The sequence below is a fragment of the Harmonia axyridis genome, chromosome 4 (assembly GCF_914767665.1).
Source record: "Harmonia axyridis chromosome 4, icHarAxyr1.1, whole genome shotgun sequence".
In the NCBI taxonomy this organism is placed as follows: domain Eukaryota; kingdom Metazoa; phylum Arthropoda; class Insecta; order Coleoptera; family Coccinellidae; genus Harmonia; species Harmonia axyridis.
Window position 1 is genome coordinate 37,036,757 of NC_059504.1, and position 26,993 is coordinate 37,063,749.

The 26,993-nt window shown below is 32.5% G+C and overlaps 1 protein-coding gene and 1 long non-coding RNA gene across 4 annotated transcripts in view; one reads left to right on the forward strand and one right to left on the reverse strand.

The window, feature by feature from the left end:
* Window positions 1-1,590: 1,590 nt before the first annotated feature.
* Window positions 1,591-12,925, reverse strand: LOC123678916. The gene is made up of 4 exons (XR_006747313.1): window positions 12,512-12,925; window positions 6,348-6,459; window positions 3,639-4,334; window positions 1,591-2,140 (listed from the first exon to the last, which is right to left on the reverse strand). It is a non-coding gene; the product is annotated as an uncharacterized LOC123678916 (long non-coding RNA).
* Window positions 12,926-13,106: 181 nt separating this feature from the next.
* The window catches only part of LOC123678914 (E3 ubiquitin-protein ligase TRIP12-like), a 71,666-nt gene continuing 57,779 nt past the window's right edge, over window positions 13,107-26,993 (forward strand). Inside the window, exons 1-6 of one of the 3 annotated variants that reach the window (XM_045616185.1) lie at window positions 13,109-13,654; window positions 15,392-15,500; window positions 17,898-18,034; window positions 18,106-18,361; window positions 19,448-19,759; window positions 22,234-22,663. In XM_045616185.1, the coding sequence (XP_045472141.1) occupies window positions 18,144-18,361; window positions 19,448-19,759; window positions 22,234-22,663 (960 nt within the window). In that variant the 5' untranslated portion in view covers window positions 13,109-13,654; window positions 15,392-15,500; window positions 17,898-18,034; window positions 18,106-18,143. Of the gene's footprint in view, window positions 13,655-15,391; window positions 15,501-17,897; window positions 18,362-19,447; window positions 19,760-22,233; window positions 22,664-26,993 lie in introns of all 3 variants that reach the window. The other 2 variants (XM_045616184.1, XM_045616183.1) reach the window with 2 other exon arrangements.

Below are 26,993 nucleotides of genomic sequence, written 5' to 3' on the forward strand. Positions count from 1 at the left end.
TTTATCTTGATGTATCTATTTAGTACCTGGATCTATGAATTTTGTCCCGTCGGTTATGTAGGTATCTTTCTTTGAATATATTTGTTTGGCAGTTACAAATTGGGATGGCCGACAGTACGGGTAAACCATTAGGTCTAATGTTGAAGGGTTTGCATTTCTCGGAGGAAAATACGTAAAGGAATTTTGTGGATAGCTCAGAATATAATCTGAGTTACTCAGAAATTTTCGAAGTAAGTTTCCATTTCTATTGTTGATTCGGAAATTCCAAAAGGTATTTCGACTATTGATGTTCTCCAAAATGAGGGTTTTATCACCCAGTGCCATTAGAGCGGTCATTTCGTTCAAACATAATATATATCGTACTTTGATGTCCGTTGTAGATATTAACTATTGTTGAACACTAGGGGAATAAATGAAAGGATCAAATTAAAATTCTAAATTTTAAGCGGTTTTTCAAATGGCTGTATTTTCGATAACAATGGTCGTATCTCAATTTAAAAAAAGCTTTTTGAAGCTTGAAGTTTATAGTTTAGAGATCTCATGATGAAAAAATTTTTCAAGCAACGTGTACCGCTCAATCCTAATGAATACAGTGTCTAAAATTTCTGCGAAATTTTTTCAGTTTTTATTTTTGGCCTACAGACTTGGAAATTTTTTTTCCAACCTAACCACTATATGGATGACATAACTTGTTTATTTAGCGTCAATATCTTTTTTTCGAAATTTCGATACGAGCATTTCTCTCTGAAATATCGAACATTGAATTGAAAAGGACCTTTTTGTCTTTAATCATCAATATCTCACCAATCAATGATTGCACAGAAAATTCAGGGGATGTTTTGAAATCTTGAATGAATACCAAAGCTCAGCTACAGTTATTGGTATTGTTTCAGATATGGAGAGTGATTCAGATAGATTCTGCAGTTTGATTATCAATTGAGGGTTTTAGATATTCATCCAGCCGCTGTTATTAGTTTACTTAATCATTTTTTTGTTTCATTATTTCAGTTTTAGTCAGTTGGGGTTCATTTTTTTTTTCGGGGATCATTAGGGTTTTTTTCATTTTGATAGAGACAGTTAGAGTGTGGTGTCACAGTAGGGCTATCAAAGAGAAAGAGTGTGATATTTTGTACTGGAGTTTTCATTATAATTTTCCATACAATTTCAAAGGTATAAGATGATTCAACTCTACACAAAATTTTTCGAAACATTCATTTGAACAAAATGAAAGAAACTTAGTTTGAATTCTCTTAGGGTGTTCGAGATGACTGTATATTTTCGGTTGAAAAAGTGTCATCAATATTTGTCACTCATATGATCTGCAAACTTTTTTAATAATTATAATAAGATTCAATTGCAGAAATCTGAGTGGGCTCATATGAGCGATAAATAATATTGATGAGATTTTTTCAGCTGAAAATATGCAGTCATTTCGAACTCTTCAAGGAGAGAGTTTTGACTATGTTTCTACTTATTCACATGGTCTCCATTTCAATCTGTCCAATTCATCTTCATTGATATAATTAGGAGGTATTAAGTAGAATCGAGGGTTTATTCTCAAATAATCATCAAAATTATAAAGGTGTTTTATTTTATCAAAATATACATTGTACATCATCGTCTGGTAATATATAATATTCAAAACTGAATTGACAACAAAAAAACTAACCTAATAAGTATCTCATCTTACTGTTAGTTGCTACATTTTGGCTCGGAATTTACTACTGGACAAAAATAGCTGCCATTAGATTCTGTAATACCAGACGAATACATTATTAAAAAAATAACAACAAATAAACTATAAATTCATTTATAATATTGCTTGATATAGTTCTTTCCAGCAGTTTTAAACATCACTCCGATATTAGTAAATGAGTAATTCGAAATGTACAGATCCACTTCTGTCATGTCTGTCATATTTTATGTTTTTGGCCCATGCTCTGCATTCAATATTTATGACTAAACCAGATTTTGGCCTTTTGAATTTAATAGTTACCAAAGGACTCAAGTAATCTTCCGAGTTCATATATGGGTAATAGTATCCTGGAAATCCTTGATATGAAGGATAATATTTGATAGGTCCTAAATATTCATTATCTGCTGGAGTTTTGCCTGTACAAGAGATCCAAATATTGTTCCTCTAAAAAAAAGAAAAAGGACCACTTTACAAAATAGCATAACAGAATTTGACAATTTGAATATTGAAAAGAGATGCATGGTTTATTTTTGAACTTGTATTTGAAAATGGCAAGTGCTTGAGGCACAAAAATACATTGGAATGGGCGATCTTAAATTTCTCGTTATTTTTTTGGCAATGGAAACATTCTTAGATCGTCTGTTATGCAAATAATGAGTTGAGAAGAATTTAATAGATGCGGGTCGATATGTTTTTGGACGACCAATCTATTCGTCATCGTGCAATGTATTGAGGAATTCATCAAGCTTGACATTTTAACCAACTACTTGACTTGGAAATCAAGCTCGTGAAAAATTACATATGTACTTGAGCTTGACTTGACTTGATATCTTTATTGCTCGACTTGATATCAAGCTACTTGATATTACTTGAGCTTGATATGCACGCGTCGCACGGCATATATTTCTGCAATCTAGTGCCCCCTTAGCTTAGACTAAATAAGGGGAATCCTCGAGCGCCGAGAGACTGAAGCATTCGCCAGTGTGGTGTGACTTTATTAGTAGTTTTCTCATATTTCTATTAAGTCTATAGGTAGATTTTGGTAGTTTCAGAAATCTAAAAGTTGGAGCCACATTGAAAATATAGGTTTGAAAAACCATTAAAATTAATTTATTTATTTAACATGAAAAAGACTCGGAAAAAGAGAATATTAGAAACAAGAAAAATATATAAAATTCATTCAAAAAATATTACATACATATATGTAGATATTTAAATAAAAAACTAAAAAGAATGAAATTTTTTCTCAGGAAAAAACAAAACGAATTTCGCCGAAGCGGCAAATATTGGAGGGCGGCTTTTTCTGCTTTTTCCGAAGAATCCGAATTCTTAGAAGTACCTATGTATTGAATTATGTAATTTCACAGATGATATTTATGACAAATTAACTAGGGGTGGCCCTGGGCGCATTCAAATTTAAAATAATGATTCATCCGTATCATCCGATTGTTTTACGCAATCATCTCAAAAAAAAAAACAACATTTTCAAGCGTTTTATAAACTCGAAACTCAGCAAAAGAACTTGAAGCTGCTGGGCCCGTTCTAGAGTTCCGTCAAATATTGGAGGGTGGCATTTTATACTTTTTTCAAGAAATCAGAACTTGAAATGAAGTCAAGCTCAAGTCAATTAGCTTGAAAATCAAGCCAAGCCGTGAATCCCTAAATGTATTTCATAATTTTTTCAAGTTAATAAACTCTATCATCACCAATATTTCTCTTAAAAAAATTTTTCATTTTTTGAAATTAGCACTACACGAGTTGGCAGAAGTCATAATAGACATACATTTTTTCGAACGTAAAAAAAAAATTGATAACTCCTACCTCTTTTTCCTGAGTAATAATAATTTGATATAATCCTAAAGTTGTTGAGGCATTTCAGTGTATTGTTTATAACGATATGAATTCTCAAAGTAAATTTTATTTTCAACTTAATTTCACTTACCTTAATCAATTCGGTGAGAATGTTTTTCTTTCGAATTTTAAAAGACAGAAGTGTGTTAAAGACTACCATGGATTGATCAAAATATGGGACATATTCCATATTTCTGTCCATCACGTTAAAAGAAGCTCTGGTTCTCTTCAGATTTAGGACTCTGAATGTAAATATCCTTGTTCTCAAGGAGAAAATGAATGGACAATTATCTATCACATATTTGATCCATGGAGGCAACTTTCCTAGTAAGACAGCAAAAGGATTCTTCAAGCAGCTCATAACTAGAGCATTCAAACTTTTGTGGATGAAAACTTGGGGCTCAATTAAATATTCCCCATTTTCGATTAAATTATATGGTAGAGTCCAATATTAGTTCATGCCATGAAGTATATTAGTGAAGAGCAGTGCGTTCGTCACATCTTCTGTTCTTATCATAAAAAAAATTATTCTGGAATTTTAGGCTTTACAGTAGATAAAAAGTGTGAGAACTCCTGATAAGGTGTTTTAGTCGGAACAATTTCAGGCCACAAATCAGAGGTTAAGTAAGCGTAAGTTTTTGCAATAGCTGCAAATGAAGCCTTGATGAAATTACCCAAAGTACAAATAGAACCTTTGAAAGAGGTGTTAAATTTAAACATTCATCAGCTGGTCTTCAATACCTTATGCAATGTAAAGGCTAACTGTTTCTGGAATCTACCAATGGACCTAGAAAAAAAAGAAATCTTGAAAGTAAATTATATATTCCTCATGTTCCATTTTCCATTCAAAAAAGTTCCGCGATTCGTGTAGGAGTTAACCTGAAATTTATTTATCACTAAACTAAACACTTTACACTAAACATTCTTAATGAATAATAATAATAATAATAACATTTATCGATCCTTTAAGACAAACAAGTATAGGACAGGTCATAATAAAGCAAAAGAAAGAAAATTCAAAAAGATCAAACTGAACAATATTTGCAATTGACTGTTACTCGTATAGTTTTAAGTCATTGTCCTCTAAATATTCTCTTACTGAGTAGTAACATTTATTCAGTAACAGATTCTTAACTAATTTTTTGAAGTAGTACATATTTCTACTTCTTATAGAGACTGGTAAATGATTCTTCTTATAGAGACTGGTAAATGATTTGAATTGAAATTTATGGTGTGAATGGATTCAAATTTGGATCAGCACTTTAGGATTTCGAAATAAAATAAACGATGTTACATGTGACCAATTAATTAATTTTGTTTTCAATGATTTTTTGGGGCATTGACTGCTGATCTCATAAGCTTTTTATCAATTTATTATATTAAAAAAATTTGATAGGTCAGATATAAAACATGTAACATTCAACACTATAACAATGTTTGGTCATCAAAATTAACAATCGATCGTAGATATCTTGATTCATGCATAAGTTACAGGGAAAAATTACTGTTCCAAATATTTTGCTATATATTTCTTGGTTTCTGTGCTGTTTTAGAACTTTTTTTTTAGTTATTTTTATGGTTTATATCAAGAGCGTAGAAACTCTGGTTCAGTACTAAACTTTTTGGTTACTTGTAGTTTTGTCGTATCTGCAATCGATTTCGAAAAACAAATTCAAAAAGCTCTATATAGTAATTCTGAGGAAAATCCAAATTATTATAAAGATCCAGTTAGGTAGCTGTGATAAATAAATCAATTTTGAGTTTTGTTACTTATTTACCAACTATGTAGCGAAAATTAATAAAGATTCGATTAACTGGTTAAGCATCATAAAAAAGTGGGACTACAAAAAACAGCCTGTATCTCGAAAACAAAGCGTTTGCGGGCTCATGTTTATGGCCATTTCATTTTTAAAATAATCCAAGGAATCTCTCATTTCCTTCGTAACTTCAATTCAGGAACAAGATAAAAACAAACGAATTGGTAATAAAAAAAATTTATTTCGAGTAATTTGGTTCAAACTTCATTATAAAACCTCTTTTTTTCACATGATTGATAAGAGGAAACAATGTCGTCAAAAAATTTTTTTCGAATTTGGTGAGAAAAATTATACAAAAAATCGAAAATAAGTGTATACCAATGACAAGAGCAAAAATCTCATATGGCAAAACAAGGGGGACGCCGTCAAAACGGTTAGATAAAGGAAAATAATGAACCTCGGACATATACGTGCTCGTGGTGCAATAAAAGTAATCATCTTGAAAACATTAATAAACTCAGAAATCGTAAAAGGGTCCGATTTTTTGCTACCGTATCGATTTTAAAGAATATTTCCCTCCTGCCAAAAATTCGATGTAAATGGAATGCAATTATCGAAAATCCCAGCGAATATTTCCCTCTTGTCAAAAGTTCTATGTATGTGGAGAACAATTATCGAAAATTACAGCGATAATTGCATTGTAGGAAGCGAAACAGCACTGAGATAATTGTTCTGTTCATAGATGTATAGTTTCTATGCATCTTACACAGTTCAAATCTATGGCATCTAAGGAATCTAGGTCACTTTGACAAGCTAACAGTTTGTTCGGGAAATATTCCCCCGAATTACACTCGTGCATTAAAATGACCGGATAATTTCGCATTCCAGCGTGTTTTCTTTGAAAAACTCCATTCGGTTATTTTCATTTTTGGAGGGAGACCCCTTCATTTTAGTTATTTATTATCCATTATTTAGTTCAGATTTGAACTAAATAATTTTCGATAGTCGATTCTTATACAAGGATTCAAATTAAGAATACTTACTTTTCAGAAAATCCGCCGTACACCCCCAGAATTCCTTATTTATTCATTGTCCAAATATTATTCGTCCATCTCCAAATTCTATGAGTGCCGTGAAGATATTCCATCATCTTGTCTACAATAAACCACAGTTTAAATATTTACAATCTAACTCTTTGAGCAAATTCTAACTCTTCAATCGAAAGAGCATTCAGACCTGGAAATGTCATTTATAGAAGAGAAACTAATCATTAATAATGAATTGCCTTTATTAAAGAAAAAAAGAATACATCAAGAGGCGAAGTTTAGCATAGCTACTTTTACTCAACCTCTTTAAAGTAAAAACAAAAATTCGTAATAACAAAAAAAAGTACAATTCTTGAGAAAAATAATTTTTCTAATTAAGAATTTCAAGAAATCTATGCCTGGTAAGTATAGTTTGAAATTGTCAGGTCAATGGATTTTCGGTGTATACGTTTACAAAATGTAAATGAAACGTTTAAATATTTCCAACCTTCAGGGAAATCCCTTGTTGAGTACTTCATCTATTACATATTATTGTGTGAATGTTCGTTATTTTTATTATGAATTCAAATTTGTTGTTGGTATCGATAAATATACACAAAGTAGGTATAAATAAAATTATTCATTATATTTTCAGGAATTCAATCGAGACACAAAAAGTTTGCTCTTCTCAAGGTGTATCTACTATTATTAATTGCTTTCACAGAATGTAAGAGTTGAATATCAGAACTATTTCGAAACGAATGCTTATATGTATAGACATTCAAGAAATATCGAAGAATCCGATTCTAAAAAATTGAAATTTGTAAAACAAAAATATATTCAGCAAAAGAAGTAATTGACTCAACAATATGTGAATGATAAAGTTTTTAACATTTTAACTGAAATAATTATTATCAATAGGGTAGTGAAGATACGACAAAGAAAATATGATGAGGACTTAAACGAAAAATTTGGAAAGATGAGTCACATTTGCAGTATTTGCACTTTAAAAACATTTTCAGAATATGTAATATATTTTTCCATATCCAACATGTATCTTATTTTAGTAATCAATTTTTATTTGGTTTGTCGTGCTGAAATTTATTGCAAATGCAAAAATAAGCATTTGAAATTCTCATTATTGCTCTCCTACTTTTTTTGAGATCACACAACCGCCTTATAAATGACTTGAATGACCTGAAACATTGAAAACCATTAAGTAAAAACCGATCTGAAATTCTCGACGGTATACGGACCATATCGTTTATTTAAGAACCAAAATAACGGTAACTTTTAATACCATTTTCGGACTTCTAATCTCCACTAAATTTTTCATTTCAAATTTCAAGAATGGCAACTATTCGAAATGTATGTATACCTGCATATTTCTTTATGCATATAACTGTCTCTGTAATCTCCTGATATACACCACCCTTATAAGTCATCTTTGTAACTGTCGTAACTGAATAAACAAACTGAAAATAAGTTCGGTTGACATGAAAACAAGAAATGTTTTGTTTAGGTCAATCGTTCTACCACATTTAGATTATTATACGTCTCTCTTATTTAATTTGAAATCGAAGTTCATCACTAGAACACAAATAATCCTGAATAGAGGCATGAGAATGGTTCTCAGATGTGGTAGAAGAACATCAATCAGGTCAATGTTAGATGCACTAAATTTGATGACCGTCAACCAAAGAATATATTTCAAAACGTTAGATTTAATATACAACATTGAACATAAAATGTTATCAGATTATTTATCTGAGGAAATTAGATGTTTCTGAGGTTCGTCAGTGTAATCAAAATAGTTTTTTTGTTGATACATTCAGCACTGAATTTTTCGATGGGTTCCACTCCTATTAGAGGATTGATATGTTATAATAAATTGCCTGATATGTTAAAGAACTGCAACAAATATGTCACTTCAGGAAATTGTCAATATCTTATGTTAGGGAGCACTATTTTTGAGAAATGTTTATTAATTTTATTTTGTTACAACTAGTAATTTTTACTACATAAAGAAAAATTATTATTTTTTTTTACTTTGAATGAAGGCATCGACTGCTATGGTCATTAGCCAATTATTATTATTATTATCATTTGTGGTTCCGAGATGTGGTACATCAGAATTCAGAATTGGCAAAACATGGTTCGACGGATAAACACAAGGAAAATTTCAAAAAGAAGCAATGAGTGGAGTCTGTGCTTGAATTTATTGAAAAAAAAAAAACATTTACATTCTACACAAGTTTCTACAGCTGTGATAAAACTATCGAATTTTTTTGCTCATCATAATGTGGCATTCGAAATTGTCGAACATTTAGTACCAGTGTTGAAAAAATGTTTCCCAGACTCCAAAATAGTGACTGATATCAAGTTAGATCGTAATAAAACTACCAAAACTAGGCCCGTTGCTACCCAAGGACATCGTAGTATTTTCCTATTGGTCGTTCACGTCGACGTGAATCTGGAAATTCGTCGGCAAATTTCCCAAACTTTATCCGTTCATTCCTAGGTAATCCCGAAAAATCGGGAAACGGGAATATTCGCGGGAGTTAATTCGACATTTTCTCTTTCTTCCCGTACTTTTAGTTTTTCTCGTATCTCTCCCAGAGCCGAGAACACTCGACCGCAAAATCGGTCCAAAATCGTTCGATTTTCGGTGGGAGGAGCGCTTACGAGTTTAATATAGTATATAATAAAAAATGACTGACAAGATTATTTTATCAGTCTAAATATGATATTGTTATTGTACGTTTGGAAAAAAAAATTTTTTTTCGAAATATTCACTTCTTTGCGGCTATATTTTTCAACATTTCGTACATCTTCAACAAACCTAAATGCATGGATAAATAGTGGTCAATACCAAGTATTGGTATTTGTGATAAATTTATTACAGCCGACTAAGTCTGTGAACTGAAGAGAAAACAAAGCGTTTGGGAGCTCATGTTTCAAGATTTATTCTCTTAAAATAATCCGAGGAATCTGTCATTTCCGTTTTTACCTCCTATTTAAGAACACCCTATCAATCTATATACATAAGATCCGTAAACAATTGGTCTTAGAATTTACATCAATAGTTTATTTATACCTATTCTACTTTATATTGTTATATCACTTTTTTGGCTTTCAATGAGTATATTTGAATCTGTATTTATTGAATGAGTAAACCAAAAATAAATTATTTTCATAAAATTTGTATATATCTTGTATCTACCCAAAAAAAATTGAATTTGAAGAGTAGCTTTAAAAATTTCCTCAGCACTTATCACTTAAAAATAATAACAGTGTGCAATTGAGTTATATAATCCTCAAATTAAAAATTATTTCATGCAGAAATGCCTCGAGTTAAGTAGTTGGTGGGTGAATCAATGTCATTCCATTCACTTAGCCAGACTATTGAGTAAAGAAATGGTTAGAGCTTTATTTTCTAGGATAAAAGAGAGCCGTTTATTAATGAAAAGTATGGTACCGATAAAGTACATTTTGTATTTCGAAAATAATTATTTTGTAATTATCTGTGTGAATAAAGAGTGGTGACCCCTTCGAGATAGAATAGAAGGAGACGCTATGAGCTGTTATCGTGCTAGAAAAAACGTGACCAGTAGGCCTACTATGAAAAGTTATTGGTCAAAAGTTGACTGAGAGCTAAATCCAAAATGGCGTACTTGTACCGCTCTAAGTCACGTGATGTCGACTCCCCCCATATTCTATCTCGATGGGTGACTCTTACAATTTCAGCTATAACCCCACCCTTCGAAAATACGAACAACCCTGAATATAAGTACTTCAAAGGCAGTAGGAATACTTTATTTTCAATTTGCATGTACCAGTGCACAGTGTAGGTGTATCAGTTGTTGTTAGTGATGATAGTTTGAAACTTGTTCAAAATGAGCGACAGGGTAATAGGTGAAGTTATAATAACGCTGTATATAGATGAAGATTATGATGTTGATACTTCTTCAACGTATTCTGACGAAGAAATAGAAATTTCCAATTCCGAAAGACCGTTGCCCCCTAAAGAATTCAAAATAACCTCTATAGAGAGATCTTTTGGAACAAATTATTTTAATCTTAGCTACTATAGAAAAGATGACGACGACCTCTGGTCATTAGATGGTAGCCCCGAATTGGATTTGAATTCAGTTCAGGAATCTTTAAGCTATGAACCTGAAATTGATTCTGAATCAGATGAAGAATATCGCAATAGTGTATGGCATCGTGTGAAGAATTTTATGGAGGGTAAGTGAATGTATTATATACATATATTTTTTAACAATTTTGTCATTTAAAATATTGTACTTGTTCCTATCGAATTTTGAAAGTCCGTGACAGTGGAATATACATTCTTCAATGTTTTTCTAATAATTGTTCCCTGAAGCAACACTACAATGTTTACTTTACCTACGTATACTTCTCTTATTTTACTCCGATTGTTTCAGGGATATAGGAGTTTGAGAATTCGATTTCAAATTCGGAAAATACAATATTCATTATTGAAGTCATTTTATTTAATTGTTTTCTTTTAATTGATATTCTTCTAGGATAATCATCTTTTTTTATGATAGTTTCTATTGATTTGATTATTTAACTTATGCTTAGGAACTAATAAAATTAACGAATTTCACATAGTTACGGTGGTTTTTTATGCATCTTAGTTACGGCGTATTGAAAGTGAATAAACTCTCGACTTCATGATTAAGATGTCTAAAAACATGGTGTATGCACTCAATTTTTGAATGTAAAGACATTCAAACAAATTGAGATTATCAGTTTTATTTCGTGGCGCTGCCGTAATGTCATTTCGACCTGTTTTTCGTTGATTTTGATAGGAAACATTAATTTACACCCGATCCTGCCAATTGAAATCGATGTGTAACCGAGTATGATAAGTATGAAAGTGCAAAGTCGTGAAACAAAACAAAAAAACGTTTACTAAAATAAAATCAAATATTCGAAATAACAAGAATCTATCATAATTTGTTAATAGCGGTAACTACAGTTGACTTAACGAAACTTGACAAATATTCTCAAAATTGGTAAAACAAAATTTAATCAGTGCATACACCAGGGTTTATACATCTTGACCACTAAAATGTCGGAGAACCTGGTGTATGCAGTAATTAGATTTTGTTTTCCATATTTGGGAATGTTTGTTAGTTTCGTTAAGTCAACTGTAGGTAGCGATATTAACAAATTATGACTTTAGTAACTTAATTAAGCATATGGGCGACATTCGTTCAAATTGAGCTTAAGAATGGGAATGGATGAAATTTTCTTTTCATTAATTGTTCTCTGTCTAGGGCGGCAGTTTGGCTTGTTACGGTCCTGATAGGCGCTCTCAACTATACTTTTGGTTTTCAGCTATAGCCTGATAGAACTGATTCGTCTTTTCACTAGAGCGCTTGATACTTCGAAAAGGTCAAATATATACATTTTTCTTATTAAATCGAAAAACTGAGAAATATGTAGTAATAAATGCTTTTTCTACAAAGTCCTTAGCTTCCAAAATAATTTTTTCTGGTAAATAACAAAACAGGTATGAATTTGATACTAAAACAAAATTTGATGAATTTGTAGGTACTATTGCCTATAATGAATTAATCAGAGGAAAGAAAATATAGAGATGCCTTATAGCATTTGTTAACATCGTTATAACATTTTTGTTTACAAATACGTACAATGTACTGCGTTGACATTCCGAGGAATAAGTAAATTTGTAGATTTGGCAACATCCTTCTGTTGTTGTTATTGCTTGTCCCATCTAGATTCTAGACCTAGAGGTACATTAAGTGTTAACTTCATTTTACTTTCACGTTTGCAATCGGCGTTATTTTATACAAGTTCGTGAATTTTAAGTTACATATTGTCAATTTTAATCATAGTAAAAACTCGAAAAACGTGATTATTGTGTAAAACATCCGGAAATGAAAACTTAACCTATCATAGGTGAGAAGTTTTGAGTCCATAGGCGTAGTTTACATCTCGTCTATGGCGTAGTATTTTCGAGAAATCGAAAACTTAATTCAATGCTAACTAACAATGTGACAAATGAACTGTTGCGTTTTACCGTATTTAATACGTAGAGCTAGTTAGGACTGTATTGGATGTTGCGGCAGCAGACACAATTACAGATTCCAGATCAGTAAGAGACTGAATAATATAAAATGTCTTACCGAAAGCCAATGATGTTTGGGGATTCCTTGAATTCGTTGGCATGGAGGGATCCCTCAAAGTAGACAAGGTGATTTCCATACACTGCTTGTTAATTCTTCTTAACACTTTAATCGAAGTAAAATAATTCTAAACCACTGTCTCTATCAGTTATCAACACTATCAATAGTTGTTTCAATAAATGCGGGGACATTAAATAAGCAAGAATATGCCAAAAATAAAGGACACTTTTCGAGTTATCAGAAAGGCGACGATACTTCAATACACACTTCGCGATGTTCTCAAGACAATTGTTCTTTCATAGTACAAAAAGTAGTTCATTTTATATGGGCACGTATTTTTCCAAAAGTTCGATATTTTACAATTCAGCAACCCACATTGCAAGCATCCGCACCGCAACATGAACATTAATTAAGTTTATTGTTTTTCATTTCTTTTATTTTTTGGTGGAATGTGAGCTGCAACAATGTAATTAAGAAAATTCTCAATTTCAATTTAATGCGTTTGATTTGTCAGCTGTGCCGTTTGTTTTCTCCGTTCTTAACATTTTCATAGTAAAATGAAAACATATTTAATTCAATCAGTGAGTCTTGAGATAGCATCCATAGTGATCACATCTGCGTCCAGTAATAAATATTATGTTAATTTACATCGTTTTTTTAATATCGGTCTAATCCTGAAAGTTATTATTTTTTTGATTCACTCATTTTCTTTAATTTCGTCAATTGTCTGGCGGTGGCCCTGATGTAGCTAACAATTGTATTTGTGATTGATCAGTTTGTGTTTTTTCAAGTCTCACAAAAGAAAATATTATCTTCTGCGTTTTTCATTTATTCACTTCTCTGAAGAATCTTTTTAAATTCGCTCACATGAATTGATTTTTGAAACCATCCATATAAGGGTTCTCATTCTACTTTAACGATGAAACATTTAAAAAAACCATATTTATTGTTGTAGGAGATTATATCGAAGCGTTGAAAGCGAGAATCCAGGAAAAATGTCCACCATTTCCAGTTGCAACGAACTTGGAAATTCTAAATTTTATAATAATACAAGATTTCCAAATCATAATTTATGGCATCATTCCCTTGGCAGATATCCTGCTATACTTAGAGAAAAACCCAGTGCAATTGATGGATCCAGCGGTAAGTTAATTAATTACTTCAAATAAGTATACAGAATTCTAATATTTAAGATCTTTTCGATCACCAACATGTGAATGTTTTCGACACCCCTGAAAAGTAAAACTGATTTATTTTTTATGACTATTTGATAATAGCAGAGTTATCAAGTTATTATTTCAATTTCCGCAATTGAAAGTTATTTTCATCCCTCATTTGAGGGAATAAATTGGCACTTTTAATCCTTGAGGGATTAAAACCACTCTACTTTAATCTTATACAATGAATAATGGTTCCATAAAGATTCAACTTTGGTGACTTTTCCAAAAATAAACCAAGCAGCACATTTTCGACATTTGTTTATGAGATACCTGGTGTTTTATGTATTTCATAAAAAATGTTTAACCTATATAGGTAAATCTTATATTCTTCCATAAATTTTCATGAAAATTTCAAGGGGTATGTCTAGGGAAATGATCAATATTCAATTTTTGACAATCATCGATTCAGAAATAATTAGATACCAGAAAGCCGATAATAGATATCTTGAACGTTCTCGACTTAGTTTCTTGAAAAAAAAATTACTTTCGAATATTTCGCTATATCTATCGTCAGAAGTCTTGCACCATGACTGGTGACAGATGACATCATTGAACAAATTATTGTTCCTCTGTGCTCCGAATTTGGGGATACTATCATTTATCAGGATGACAACGCCCTACCACCCTGCTCATGAAGGGTTCAAAACATTTTTCAAGAGAACAATATCCAGGTAATGAACAAGCCAGCAAACTCACCAGACATGAATCCAATTGAGCACGTGTGGGATTACTTAGGGAGAGAAATATCCATTGGCCAAAACTCACCTTCAACTCTTTAGGAATTGAGTTTAGCCCTTCAGGAAGAATGGAACGATATGCCAGAAAATTTCATTAATGACTTGATTCGTATGATACCTAGGCGTATTGGGCAGTTGATTTGAAGAAGTGGTGGTAAGACTATCGAATTTGGAGTCAGTTGTGGAATAAATATATTTAATCAAAAATAAATAATCGAGAAATTTAGATTTTTTATCATTTTTTTATATTTTGTTTCATCCTGCATAAAACAAAGGGTAACAAACAAAGATTTTCTATCAAATATATTGCAGTTGGAATAGTGGAAAATATTCTCCTCATTTACAAAACATAGATTGTTCATTTCTCAAGAAACTTAGGAGGGCCAAGATTTTTGACGATGTGTGTATGATCTGTTATTAGTATTATATTGAACATAAAATCTCTGAAAAAAAAGTTCTAGACTTTTTTGAATATCTCGAACAGAAACTGAAATATGCATAGCGAAATATTTGAAAGAGTAATTTTTCTGCTCTGTTCTGTTCTGCAACTCCTCCGAGAACGAATCAAGATATCTATGATCTGCTTTCTGATATTTAGTCATTTCGAAAGAAGAGATTTGGGGTTCTTGCAGATTTTTTTCTCTGAGTATTATAGTTCTTGAGATGCTTTCAGTGAGCATCAAATTTGGGACACCCCGTACTTAATCGGGTCGTGCATAAAATATAAAATGGTTTATGGGTACACCTTGGGAAGATTTTTCCCTCACTGCTTTGTCTCGCCTTCGAGATTCGATCTTGTGCTTCAAATCGTACATTTTATTTCCTTGGTCTCATTTTTGATTGTCTCTGGATTAGAAGTGCCACTTTAGCTAATAGTTTCCTAGTGTAATAATAATTGAGTCAATAAACTACTACCTTTATAGATTAGTCGAGACCACATAATGAATACTAGAGGGTCTATTGGATTTAGTATGTAGTTCGTCAATGATTTGAAACTAGTTCAGAATCAGTTATGAATCTTCATTTTCAGTGGTAAGATTTGCATGCTTATTATATTTAAGTAATTTGAGTATAATCTCAATGAAGCCTTTCTACTGACACAGACGCTACAGGAGATCTCACTCTAGAAAAAGTAGAATTAATAATTTTATATTTAGGCAATCATATTTTATTCGTGGTACTTATCAGAGCACTCAGTAGTGACTCTGACTAGATCAAATTGCACGTTATATGTTATATCTATTTTCGTTGTGGAGTTTAATAGCCGGTCATGAGTGAGGTACGCAAATTGCTTAAGTAAATAGACATTGTTTCTATTAACTTGACTAAACGATCTATTTAATGCACCACTTGCTTAAGTATTGCATCAAGTGGTTCATACTTCTAGATTTCTGTAACTTTATTTAACTACTTGACACGTGTAAATTGGATATAAGGTTGAATTGCAAAACTTTTAAATATACGAAAGTGTAGGTAATATTGTACCAGTCTTCTTTTTAGGGTATTTTCATTTGAAGAAATACAAACACAAATTATTACTTGGTTATCATCCATTGTTATTTAATAAATAAGAAAATATTAGGAATATTGGACACAATTTTATTCTATTGTTTAATTTGTAACAACGCCGACGTTTCGAAACAGTTCGTTTCTTTTTCAAGGCTAAAAAATATAAATAAATATATAGGGCATCCAATATAACATAACATGATAACACATTACCCAGTTACGACAAACAATATTGTACAGTGCATCCCATTTTGGGTGAGACTGCAAGGTTTCTCGCTTATTATTTAAGATAGAGCCTTGCGGTTTTCACGTTCCTGTCCTACTTTTTCGTGAAACTCAAGTTGGTCTAATCAGATTTTGCATAACTGTTTCCGTTCAAGAGATACAGGGTGATTTTGGAAATTGATACATTTCGGACCCCTCCTTTATCTCCGAAGTTATTAGAAATAATGCTGAGGTATGCATAAATTTCTTCAGCAATCACAGCATGCAACAAAAAATTAATATAATGGGTAATTTGATAAAAAGATCATTAGAGTTAAGTAACAAAAAATTTCATACGAAGAACTTAGATAGGGTTAGAGACATTTTGAAGCAGAATAACTATCCCTTATACTTGATAAATAGAACAATAAGTAAACACACTTCTAATGTTGGATATATAGTTGATGTTCCTTCCAACGCAGTTGTTACTTCGTACTTCAAGTTTCCGTACTTACCTGGCCTTTGTCATAAAGTAAATTTAGTGTTGAGGGAATTAAATGTCAAGTGTGCTTTCTATAATTTACTCACCACAAAAAAATTTTTCACCTATTTAAAATATAAAACTCCTCATAGCTTGGAATCGGGATTAGTATATAAGATACCTTGCGCTGACTGTAACAAGTGTTATATTGGCCAAACAAAACAATATTTACGAGATAGAATTAAACAACATAAATATGATAGTAAGAGTGTTATAAATTTTAATAAAACAGCTTTAACTTTACATCAAATGACTACGGGCCATAAATTTGATTTTGATAATGTACAGATTCTTGATAGGGAAGAGGTTGGTTATAAAAGAAATATAAGCGAAATGATTAATATAAAAGTAAATAACACAGTTAATCATAGAGAAGATGTACAACACCTAAGCACGATTTATAACAATAAAATTAGAAGATGAGTGCTGGCCACGTCAATAGTGTTAAGTCCATTTAATATTTTTATCGTAATCGTATGTTTATGTCATTGTCGTATTGGAAATAACTTAATGGATGTTGAGGTTGATTATTTGCGGTGTAAAAGAATTTCGATTCCTTGAAGATTGTCTTAATGATTTTAATAAACGTACAATATTGTTTGTCGTAACTGGGTAATGTGTTATCATGTTATGTTATATTGTATGCCCTATATATTTATTTCTATTTTTTAGCCTTGAAAAAGAAACGAACTGTTTCGAAACGTCGGCGTTGTTGCAAATTAAACAATAGAATAAAATTGTGTCCAATATTCCCAATATTTTCTTATTTACAAACACAAAGTTAGTTTGCGGCACAGCGACGGATAATTAAGAATTCAACTGAACCGCGATTTGAAAGCATCTCTATATTCTTCTGGAACTTGCACTCGAACGGAAAATGTGTTATATTTTATTTGAATACCACAGAATTTGTTATATTTTATGTTACCAATTCTATATCCTATATAAATTCACCGAATTATTTTTAATATCTGTATTCAATTCCTACACCTTTCAGTTGTTACCTTAATCAGATATCCGAATTTTTTGAGAAACCTATCACCATTTATACATTATCACGCATTACGTCAGTTGATTGTTCATTGAAAAATTTTCAAAAATAATTCATACATAAGTATCAAAATAACTGGTGACAGGTTCCTCATGGGTTGAACAATTTCTTATTTCGAAAGTAGTTTTCAGCTTTTACGAAAACGATGCAGATAATTATGAGAAGTGCAGATTCTCTAGAAGATAGTGAGAGAATAAAAATACTTCACTTATTGAATAGAGATAAAAAGATAATTGAGAAGTTGGAACTAAGTGCTATCAGGTATTTTTTAGTCATTCTGCTCACTTTGATTCCTGAATTTGCAACTGACCCTGAAGAGGTTTCTTTTGAAGGAATACTTCAAATTATTCATGAAATTTATCTCGAATATATGCATCAGTCAGACATCATTGAAGGTATCACTTCACTAGAAACGACTAATATATTACACAAGGTACTGAGGAATACCAATGCAATAAAATCAGTGAAGCACTGTGTGATGGAGATTTTGTCAATCATTTGTGCCAACTACTTGGAAGCAGCTTCAAACCTATTAGAAAATAATATACATCAAACGCTTATTGATCTGGATCAACAATATAAATTCAAGTAAGTTACTCATTTAATTAGTTATATATTATATTTGATTCTTTATGTATTTATTGTGCAAAGTAAGTATTAATTCAAGCGGTTTCTGAATATGTGAAGGGAGCAATGACCTCATCGGGAAATCCAGATTATTATGAGAAATTTAATGTTTAATACAGGGAGTCTCACGAATAACTGTACCGGCAAAATTTCGACTTTTGAGCACTACAACTTTTCAATCAGAAGAGATAGACAAAATCTGATACCCCATTTCCATTCTCTTTTTCTGAGAACTAGTGTGGTAATGAACAGTCGATACCATAGTAATATTGAGACTTTTTTGACCTTTTTCTATTAATTATATTGATACAAACCAAACGAATCAGTATATTAAATTATAGTAAATTGCCATTTGAAAAAGCTTCGTGATTTGAAATTCCGTCGAAAAGACGAGCAAGTCACTGGATTCTACGTAGAAAAGTGTCTATAATTTCACGAAGCTGTATGATCCGCATTAACGGATATATAAATTATTCACGATATCGTCATTTTTACAATTTTTGCTTATAGGTAACGCGGAAACGAAAGATAATAGGATAAAGTCCAATATTTACTCCCATAATATCCTATATTTGTAGTGAAAGCCTGTACAGTTATTCGTGAAACACCCTGCATAGAATCCGTAGGTGTGTAGGGGTGTACCAAAATTTTCAGGTATGAACGGACCACCTGATTATCATGAAATTTTGTTTATGGAAAAGTTTGAAAAATCCGTATTGTTTATCGTTTTGTTACGTATGACATTTGAGGAGATATGGCTCAGGAAAAATAGTTCTACAAAGGGGTCTAGCCCTTAAAAATTACTGAAAATCATTTTAGGATAAAGTCCAATATTTACTCCCATAATATCCTATATTTGTAGTGAAAGCCTGTACAGTTATTCGTGAAACACCCTGCATAGAATCCGTAGGTGTGTAAGGGTGTACCAAAATTTTTAGGAGTGGTTTAGGGTTGAGAACAAAGCAAATAAACGAACTAACAAATATTGTTTTGGAATTTCTATATACTTATTATATACCTATTAGTACCATTTATTTTACTTTTTAGGATAGAGGCAGTGAAGATGCATCTCGTTACCTTTATTTGGTCCCTCCTACCTTTACCATGCTCGAACATTTTCGATATAAATGATGCTGTCCGTGAATTGACCTTCAAAACTGAAAATGTTATTAAAATGGCCGTATGGCATAAAGAAATAGAAAGTGGTATTTGGGTTCCATTCATTCCCCGATTGAATTATCTTATCGAGCAATCTTACACAGAAAATAAGAAGGAATTCACTTGTTATGATTACGGAAAAATTCAAACCGTTGATTTTACCCACATGGTTATAATAGATGAGGCGACGTCGGAGAGAACGTAAGTATATAAGAATTTCATAATGTGGTTATATTCGAATATGTACTGAACAGGGTGTTCCAAAAACTGTGAAAAATGAAAATTATTTGGGTTTTGCTCGATAAAAAAATTTAGTATTCAAGATAAAAGGCGTTGAAGGAAAACAATTTTTACGACTTTGCCGAAACTATTGGCAACATTATAATGAAATTTTTTACAAATATATTTTAGAAGCAGATACCTACGTTTCATGAATTTGTTTTAATGTCTGACTCTCATAGAAGACGCTAATTAGATGGTTCTTACCAAGTACTATTACTACTATCATACTTTTATTAAACAATATAAAATTAACGCTTTCTGCGTAATTGTAAGGATATACATTGAACATTTGTTATCAAACTATAAAAATTATCAAAAGTTTCAGTTTCACACTGCAAATCTACCAAGGGCCTATCTCAGATAATCTGTGAACATCAGAAAATTAAAATAATCGATGCCAACCAAGGTATTCGGATTTAACACCGTTAGATTTTTTCCTTTGGTCTCATTTAATGAACAATATCTTTCAATTTGAAAATGTTGAAATATTGAAGAAATCTAACGTGTTATATCCGGAAACCTTGGTGGCCATCGAATATCTAAATTATCTGAATCTCACAGACTATCGTAGATAGGCACTCGGTTGGTTTTCCGTGTGAAACTGAAAATTCTGATGATTTTTATGGTTTGGTAAGAAATTCATATATCATGTTCTATTTTTTTGAGAATTAAGTGATTAAGCATTATCGAAATTCATATGGTTTATTTACATTTAAAAAAAGGAAAGTTTGTATTATAACAAAACTAATTGCAATAAAAAACGAATGATTACACTGATTCTACTCAAAAAGTGTCTGTAGAACGGTTTTGTTACATGTTGATAACACTATAGTAATAAAGAAGTTATGGGCACATTTCATTTCACGCCATTTTTCAATTTTCTCTTATAGCTTGAAATCGGTTGAATTTATAAGGTTGCGGTTTTCATCAAAATAATTCTCTCAAAAATCGTGGCATCCAATTTTTTCTTGCTAAAAGGGATTCTGAGATACTCCCACTAGAAAACGTATTTGGACAACCGATACAGGGTGGGTCAAATAAGACAGTTTTGAAGGGAAAGTCCTATTTCTATTCCAGATACTTGGGCGAAAACTGATGTCGGTGTCCGAGCGCCAATTTTTATCAGAAACTCATTGGCAAAATCCGCAACTCCCTAAAGCTATCACCGACCACCGTTACCGTTACCGGATGTTTTTCGAAAAAAAAACATAGCGGTATCTTATAAAATATCAGTTTGCTCAAAATTCAATTAACGTCATAAAATTCTACGTGAAAAATTGAATGTAACACCAATATTTCTGAAATAATAATTTTTAAAAAACATCCGGTAACCGAGTAACTGTCATAGCTAAAGAGTTTCAGTTTTCGTCAATGAGTTTCTCATGAAAATTATCCCTCAGACACCGACATCAGTTTTCGCCTATCTGGTTTAGCAATAGAACTTTCCCTTCAAAAGTGTCCAATTTATAAGTGAAATTTTCTAGAAGGCAAAAGCAATAATTTGAATATTTTTGCGTTCCTTCCAAGTTCTACCAAGAAAGATCTCCATTTATAAAATTTCGAAATATGGACACCATAGAGAAGGACTTGCTGAGAGTTTCCTCGTACCGAAGTTATATGCGAGCAGGTCTAGTTTATTAAGAAGTCCCATTTGCAAATGCTACTATGAGCGATGGCGTTGTAGGCTGTGTATTTCTCGGAATAGTGGCACCGACAACCAACCGTGCTATGGCAAACTCATCATGCTCCGTCATAGGGATGTAAATTTTATATGGCAGGGAACACTGAGTGCCATACTTAAGCCATACTATGTGAGAGGGCAAAATTGGCTAACGTGACATTACATTGCGGCTCATTTTCACGCTTAATATTTTTTAATTTTTTTTTCGTAGTTTACAAGCACCAATTTCCTCGATGAAGAGAAGATCTATTACATTGATAGATCAGCGCGAATCATATTTCATGAATTTCGCATTTAAATTTCTGACTAGAAGATTCAATGTCTCTTTGTATTCACAAGAAAAATATTATTGCATGGAATCTCTATTGAGTATTGTGAAATTCATGCAGTATGAAGTCCGTGCAAAGTTCTTATTCTGTGCACAACCAAAAAAATATGTTTGGAGAGTTGTTTACATGAAAAAATCTTCACGATTTTTTTCTCCAAATTTAATCATTTACTCCAGGCTATACTATCTTTGTTTTACCAAAAAAAAAATTTGTAATTTAAACAGCTCCTTCTGGGCGCTGCAGTTTCTTTGTCAGTTAGTATACTTAGTTCGTTAGCTCTAATTGATCGCTATCTGTTACGACTTTCTGAACGTATAACTTTTTTTTTATTTTTCTTTCTACTTGTCTTTTTATAGTGATTTATGGAAATATTTTTTTTGTAGGCCAGTATCTCGTGAAGAGATTGAAATTCACAGACCACTATTCCTGAAGAAAAGCAGAAAACTTGAAGGATTTCATTTCAAAAATCGTGATTTTATTGATTTTTCCTATAAATTTCTTACGAGGAGGTTCTCTCTAACCTTATATAAACAAGAAAAATACTATTGTATGGAAGCGTTGTTGTCTGTTTTAGAGTTAATGAACTATGAACAACACGATAAGCTCTTGTGCTGTGCAAAACCTGAAGAATATGTTTGGAGAGCTGACCAATTAGTTCAAATATCGATGAAACTACTGAAACAAAATCCCATGTATTGCCAAATGTTTGCAGTTCAGACCTTAACATTACTAGGATGTTATCACAGCTCTCTTTCTGAACGAATTGATGTGCATGGAATAGGCATATTATTACGCAATTTCTCTGAAGAAAAGGTAAGTTCATATTGGATTGACTCTGGTTATTGGTTGAATCGGTCAACTTTAATTCTATTAAATTGGGATAATGAAACACCGGATTTCTTAACTAATATATTGAATTTGGCTATACAAGTTATATGTTTACAAGGTAACAGCTACGAGCGTACTGGTGTATGATACCCCAATTTCCTGGGGATGTTGATCGTCGCCTTGGATTCTGCATACCAAAGCGCAATCCAAGTCCCTGATTGGTCCACGTCCTCATTCCTTTGTTCCTCAATGTGACTTCAGGATGACCATATGTGGCTCCTGGCGCCAAGGAAGTCCCAGTTCTATTTTTAGTCCTAGCTGTACCTGCAGGGGTTGGTTTTTGGACCTTGATGCGCCTTTCTGAATATTCAACTGTCCGTAAAGTTCGTGTGAAATTCACTTGACGCAACAGACTCCTTTTGGAAATAATTTCAATGTATATCTCAAGTATCGAACAGATCGTTCTACCATTTCATCATAATGTCTGTAATTTTTTAATTTTGAACCGAAAATGGTCTTACGGTCGGCTATTTTGTAGTCGTCTGTAGAGATAAATCTAGGATGGAAACTGCTGGAAACCTGAAAGTCTCAGAGTAGGTTCGAATTTGGAATGTATCGGAAGTACATTTTCCTGATTTATCGGAATCTGAACCGAAAGCGGAAATGAATCATCAAATTGATTTTTATTAAAAATCAACTCATTTTATGTGCACCTAAAGGCGGACCTATGCATTCAACTCTTGCACATATATTTACTAACAGAGAAAGAAACTGCAACACTCAGAAAGAGCTTTTAAAATTTGAATTTTTTTTTGTAAAACATAGGAGTAAATGATTGAATTTGGAGAAAAAAATCGTGAAGGTTTTTTCATGTAACTAAACAATTTTTGTTACTTAAATATTGTAGTCGTTTTTTAATTTTTTAAAATTTCACAACAAACCAGCTGTTCGAGGATATCCAAAGTCGATGTGTAGTTGTTGTTAAAATGCGTGTACGCGGAATTTATCGCCAGCTTAGTAAATTTGAAAGAGGTTGAATTATTCGTACAGGAGGAGGGGTTGTCATTTCGAAAAATCGCTATCTGTACGAACAGAAATCCAACTGTTATGAGATGTTGCCAAGCGTGGTTTGATAATGCCCAAAATTGAAGAAGAGTAAGCGCCGGACGAAGGGGCACAAATGAAGTTCAAGATCGACGTCTAAGACTCATGGCCGATTTGCGACAACTCGATCTTTGGCTGATGAGTAGTTAGGAGAACGTGGTCATCCTGTAACTGTTCGAACGGTTTACCGCCGGATAAGGTCTTTTGGACTGCAGCTTTATCGACCCCATCTTGTGTTATCTCTGACGATTGAGCATCGCCGGCAACGATTATTGTGGTGCAGAGAACGTCAATAATGGAATGTGGAATGGTATCAGGTCGTCTTTTCTGATGAATCTCAATTCTACTTGGGTGCACATGATGGCCGAAGAAGGGTTAGACGACGTCGGGGAGAAAGACGTGAACCCCAGTTTGATGTTGAGCGTCATGTACACCGGACAGTAGGTGCTATGGCACATGCAAGTAGGTCACTCTAAGTCTTTATTCGGAGTAACATGACAGCGCAGCGTTATCTTCAAGAAATAGTGGAGCCTTATGTTCTCCCTTAACACCCAGATCTCCCGATCTTTCGCCCAGAGAGCATGTTAGTGACATCATGGGTAGAATGCTTGGAAATTTACCCAAGCCTCCACGGATTTGGCGGCTCTGAGGCATGAAGTATAAGTGCTTGGGAAAGTAACCCTCAAGAAGAAATAGACCATCTTATTCCATCAATGCCGAGACGTGTTGGGGAGTGTATTGATAATCGCGATGGACAAACACATTATTAACAAATTTATTGAAAAAAAATGTGAAACCTTCGTTTTTTTCTCCAAATTTCAAAAAAAAAATTCAAACAGCTCCTCCTGGGTGTTGCAGTTTCTTTGTCAGTTAAGTTAGTATACATCAGAATAGAAAAGAAAAATAAGTATTTTCGAACTATTTTCGTGAAAATATAAAAACATATTATAGAAAATTAAATTATAACTTATTATGATAATTTGAATTAACTTTCCGCATCAAAAAAAAATCGAAAAAAATTTTTTGACGACATTTTTTACTAAATCTATAATGTAAGAAAAAGAGGTTCGATAACGAAGTTTGAAGCGAAATATTTTTTTTTCGATATATCATACTGGGTGTTCCTGAATTAGAGCTACGAAGGAAAATGAGAGATTCCTTGGATAATTTTAAAAATAGAATGGCCCATAAATATGATCTTGCAAACGCTTTGTTTTCAAGATACAGGGTGTTTCTTGTAGTCCTACTTTTTATGATGCTTAACCAGTTTATCGAATCTTTGTTGTTAACCTTCGCTTCAAGAATTGATAAATAAGTACCAAAACTTATAATCTTTTATCACCAAACTGGATCTTTATAATAATTTGAAATTTCCTGAAAATTACTAGAGAATGATTTGAATTTCTTTCTCGAAATCGACTGCAGATACGACAAAACTACAACAATTCGAAAAGTGTAGTACTGAACCAGAGTTTCTTTTTAAACATTTATATCAGCGGTTCACAAAAAAATAATTTGGAGGAAAGAGGCGGGCATCCTTCCAGAAAAAATTAACCCTGTAGATTTGCATCTAAAATGAGGATATCACATGATGAAAACTTTAAATTGGAATATCTATGTCAATTCAAGTTGAATATCTTGTGGAGGGAAGGTTCCATGAGAGAAAAACTAATTAACTCCTGTATCTCAGAAACAAAGCATTTATGGACTCATGTTATAGGACTTTTTTCCTTGAAATGATCCGAGATATCTGTCATCATTTCAAAAAAAAAGCCAGACAATTTTTTGATGCGAATTACTCAGTTCAGTTCTTTGATAACTATATATTGAAAATTTTGTGACGAGAAGATACAAAAAACCGAAAACAACGGGTATACCGATGACGAATGCAAAATTCACAGATGGAAAATAAAGAGCGATGCCGAGAAAGCGGAAATAATAAAATTCGGTCAAAGACGACCTCGCAGTGCAATAAAAGCACTCATCTTGAAAACGATAATAAACTCATGAACTGTAAAGGGGTACGATTTTTTACTAACGTGTCGATTCAAGGGAAAGTAAAGTGATTATTTTCGTTCTCCGTCCTAGCGAGATTTCTAAAATTTTATATTTTGAAAATCTTGGGGGGTGATTATCTCCAGTATTCCCCCCATTTCTACGCCCTTGTCCGACAGTGCTTTTTTTTATGCATTTCCGGCAAAGCAAAGAAATTTGGCAATTTGTGTTTGAAAAACTGGAACTTTTTTCAAGAGATAGATTTGAATTCATAATGATAATTTCTCAGTGCCATAGCCATAGCCTCGCCTGTAATGAATGATCTATTCCCTTCATAAGAAAATTCTGGTAATCGGTAATTTGAATTATTTCTTGGACACCAGGTTTGATGATATGGCATTATTGGAAAGTCCTGGTTATGAAATTATATAATTAGCTCGAGCATTGCTCTCATTATATATATCTATATCCTAAGATCTTTTAGGTACTGCTGCTAATTCCTTAGTTTCCATTTATTTTTGAGAATCCTCATTGTGCCGCGACCACTCGCTTTCGCGGCAATTTATTACCCAAATCTGACGAATTCTGTAACCTAACTAGCTGTTACTCCTATTATGTAAACACTGAAGCAACGACTTTATCAGTATGAATAAACCTTAATGTGAAGCTGTTCATGGGATGATTCACATTCCACTAAATAAAGAATACCTAGATTTGAGTTTGAATAAAATCCGCTTTTAGGTGGAGCTCTGTATTAGATTAGAGGGTCAATTTCTTAGTTTTGGTACTTATTTACTCAATTATTAGCGGAAAAAAAGTGGTGATAAATAAACCTGTATAATCATCACAAAAAAGTAAGTCTACAAGAAACACCTCGAAAACAAAATATTTTCGGGTCCATGTTTATAGGACTTTTTTTCTAAGAATGATTCAAGGAACGTGTCATTTTCCTTTATACCTTCAATTTAGCAACAACATGCATATCATAGGTATAACTATCAACAAATTGGTTTCAATTTATTTATGATCGGAATCATTAAATATACCTAAATATGCTTTCAAATGAACAAGTAAAAATGTATACATCTCTCCCTTATACATAAGCGTACAACTTTGCTTTCGCCGTTTTTTTTCCGAAATTCGAGCTTTATTGTAAAAAACTGGTTATACATTTTTGTTTCAATGTATTGTCTATCGCTGGCACTACTTTCTCCCA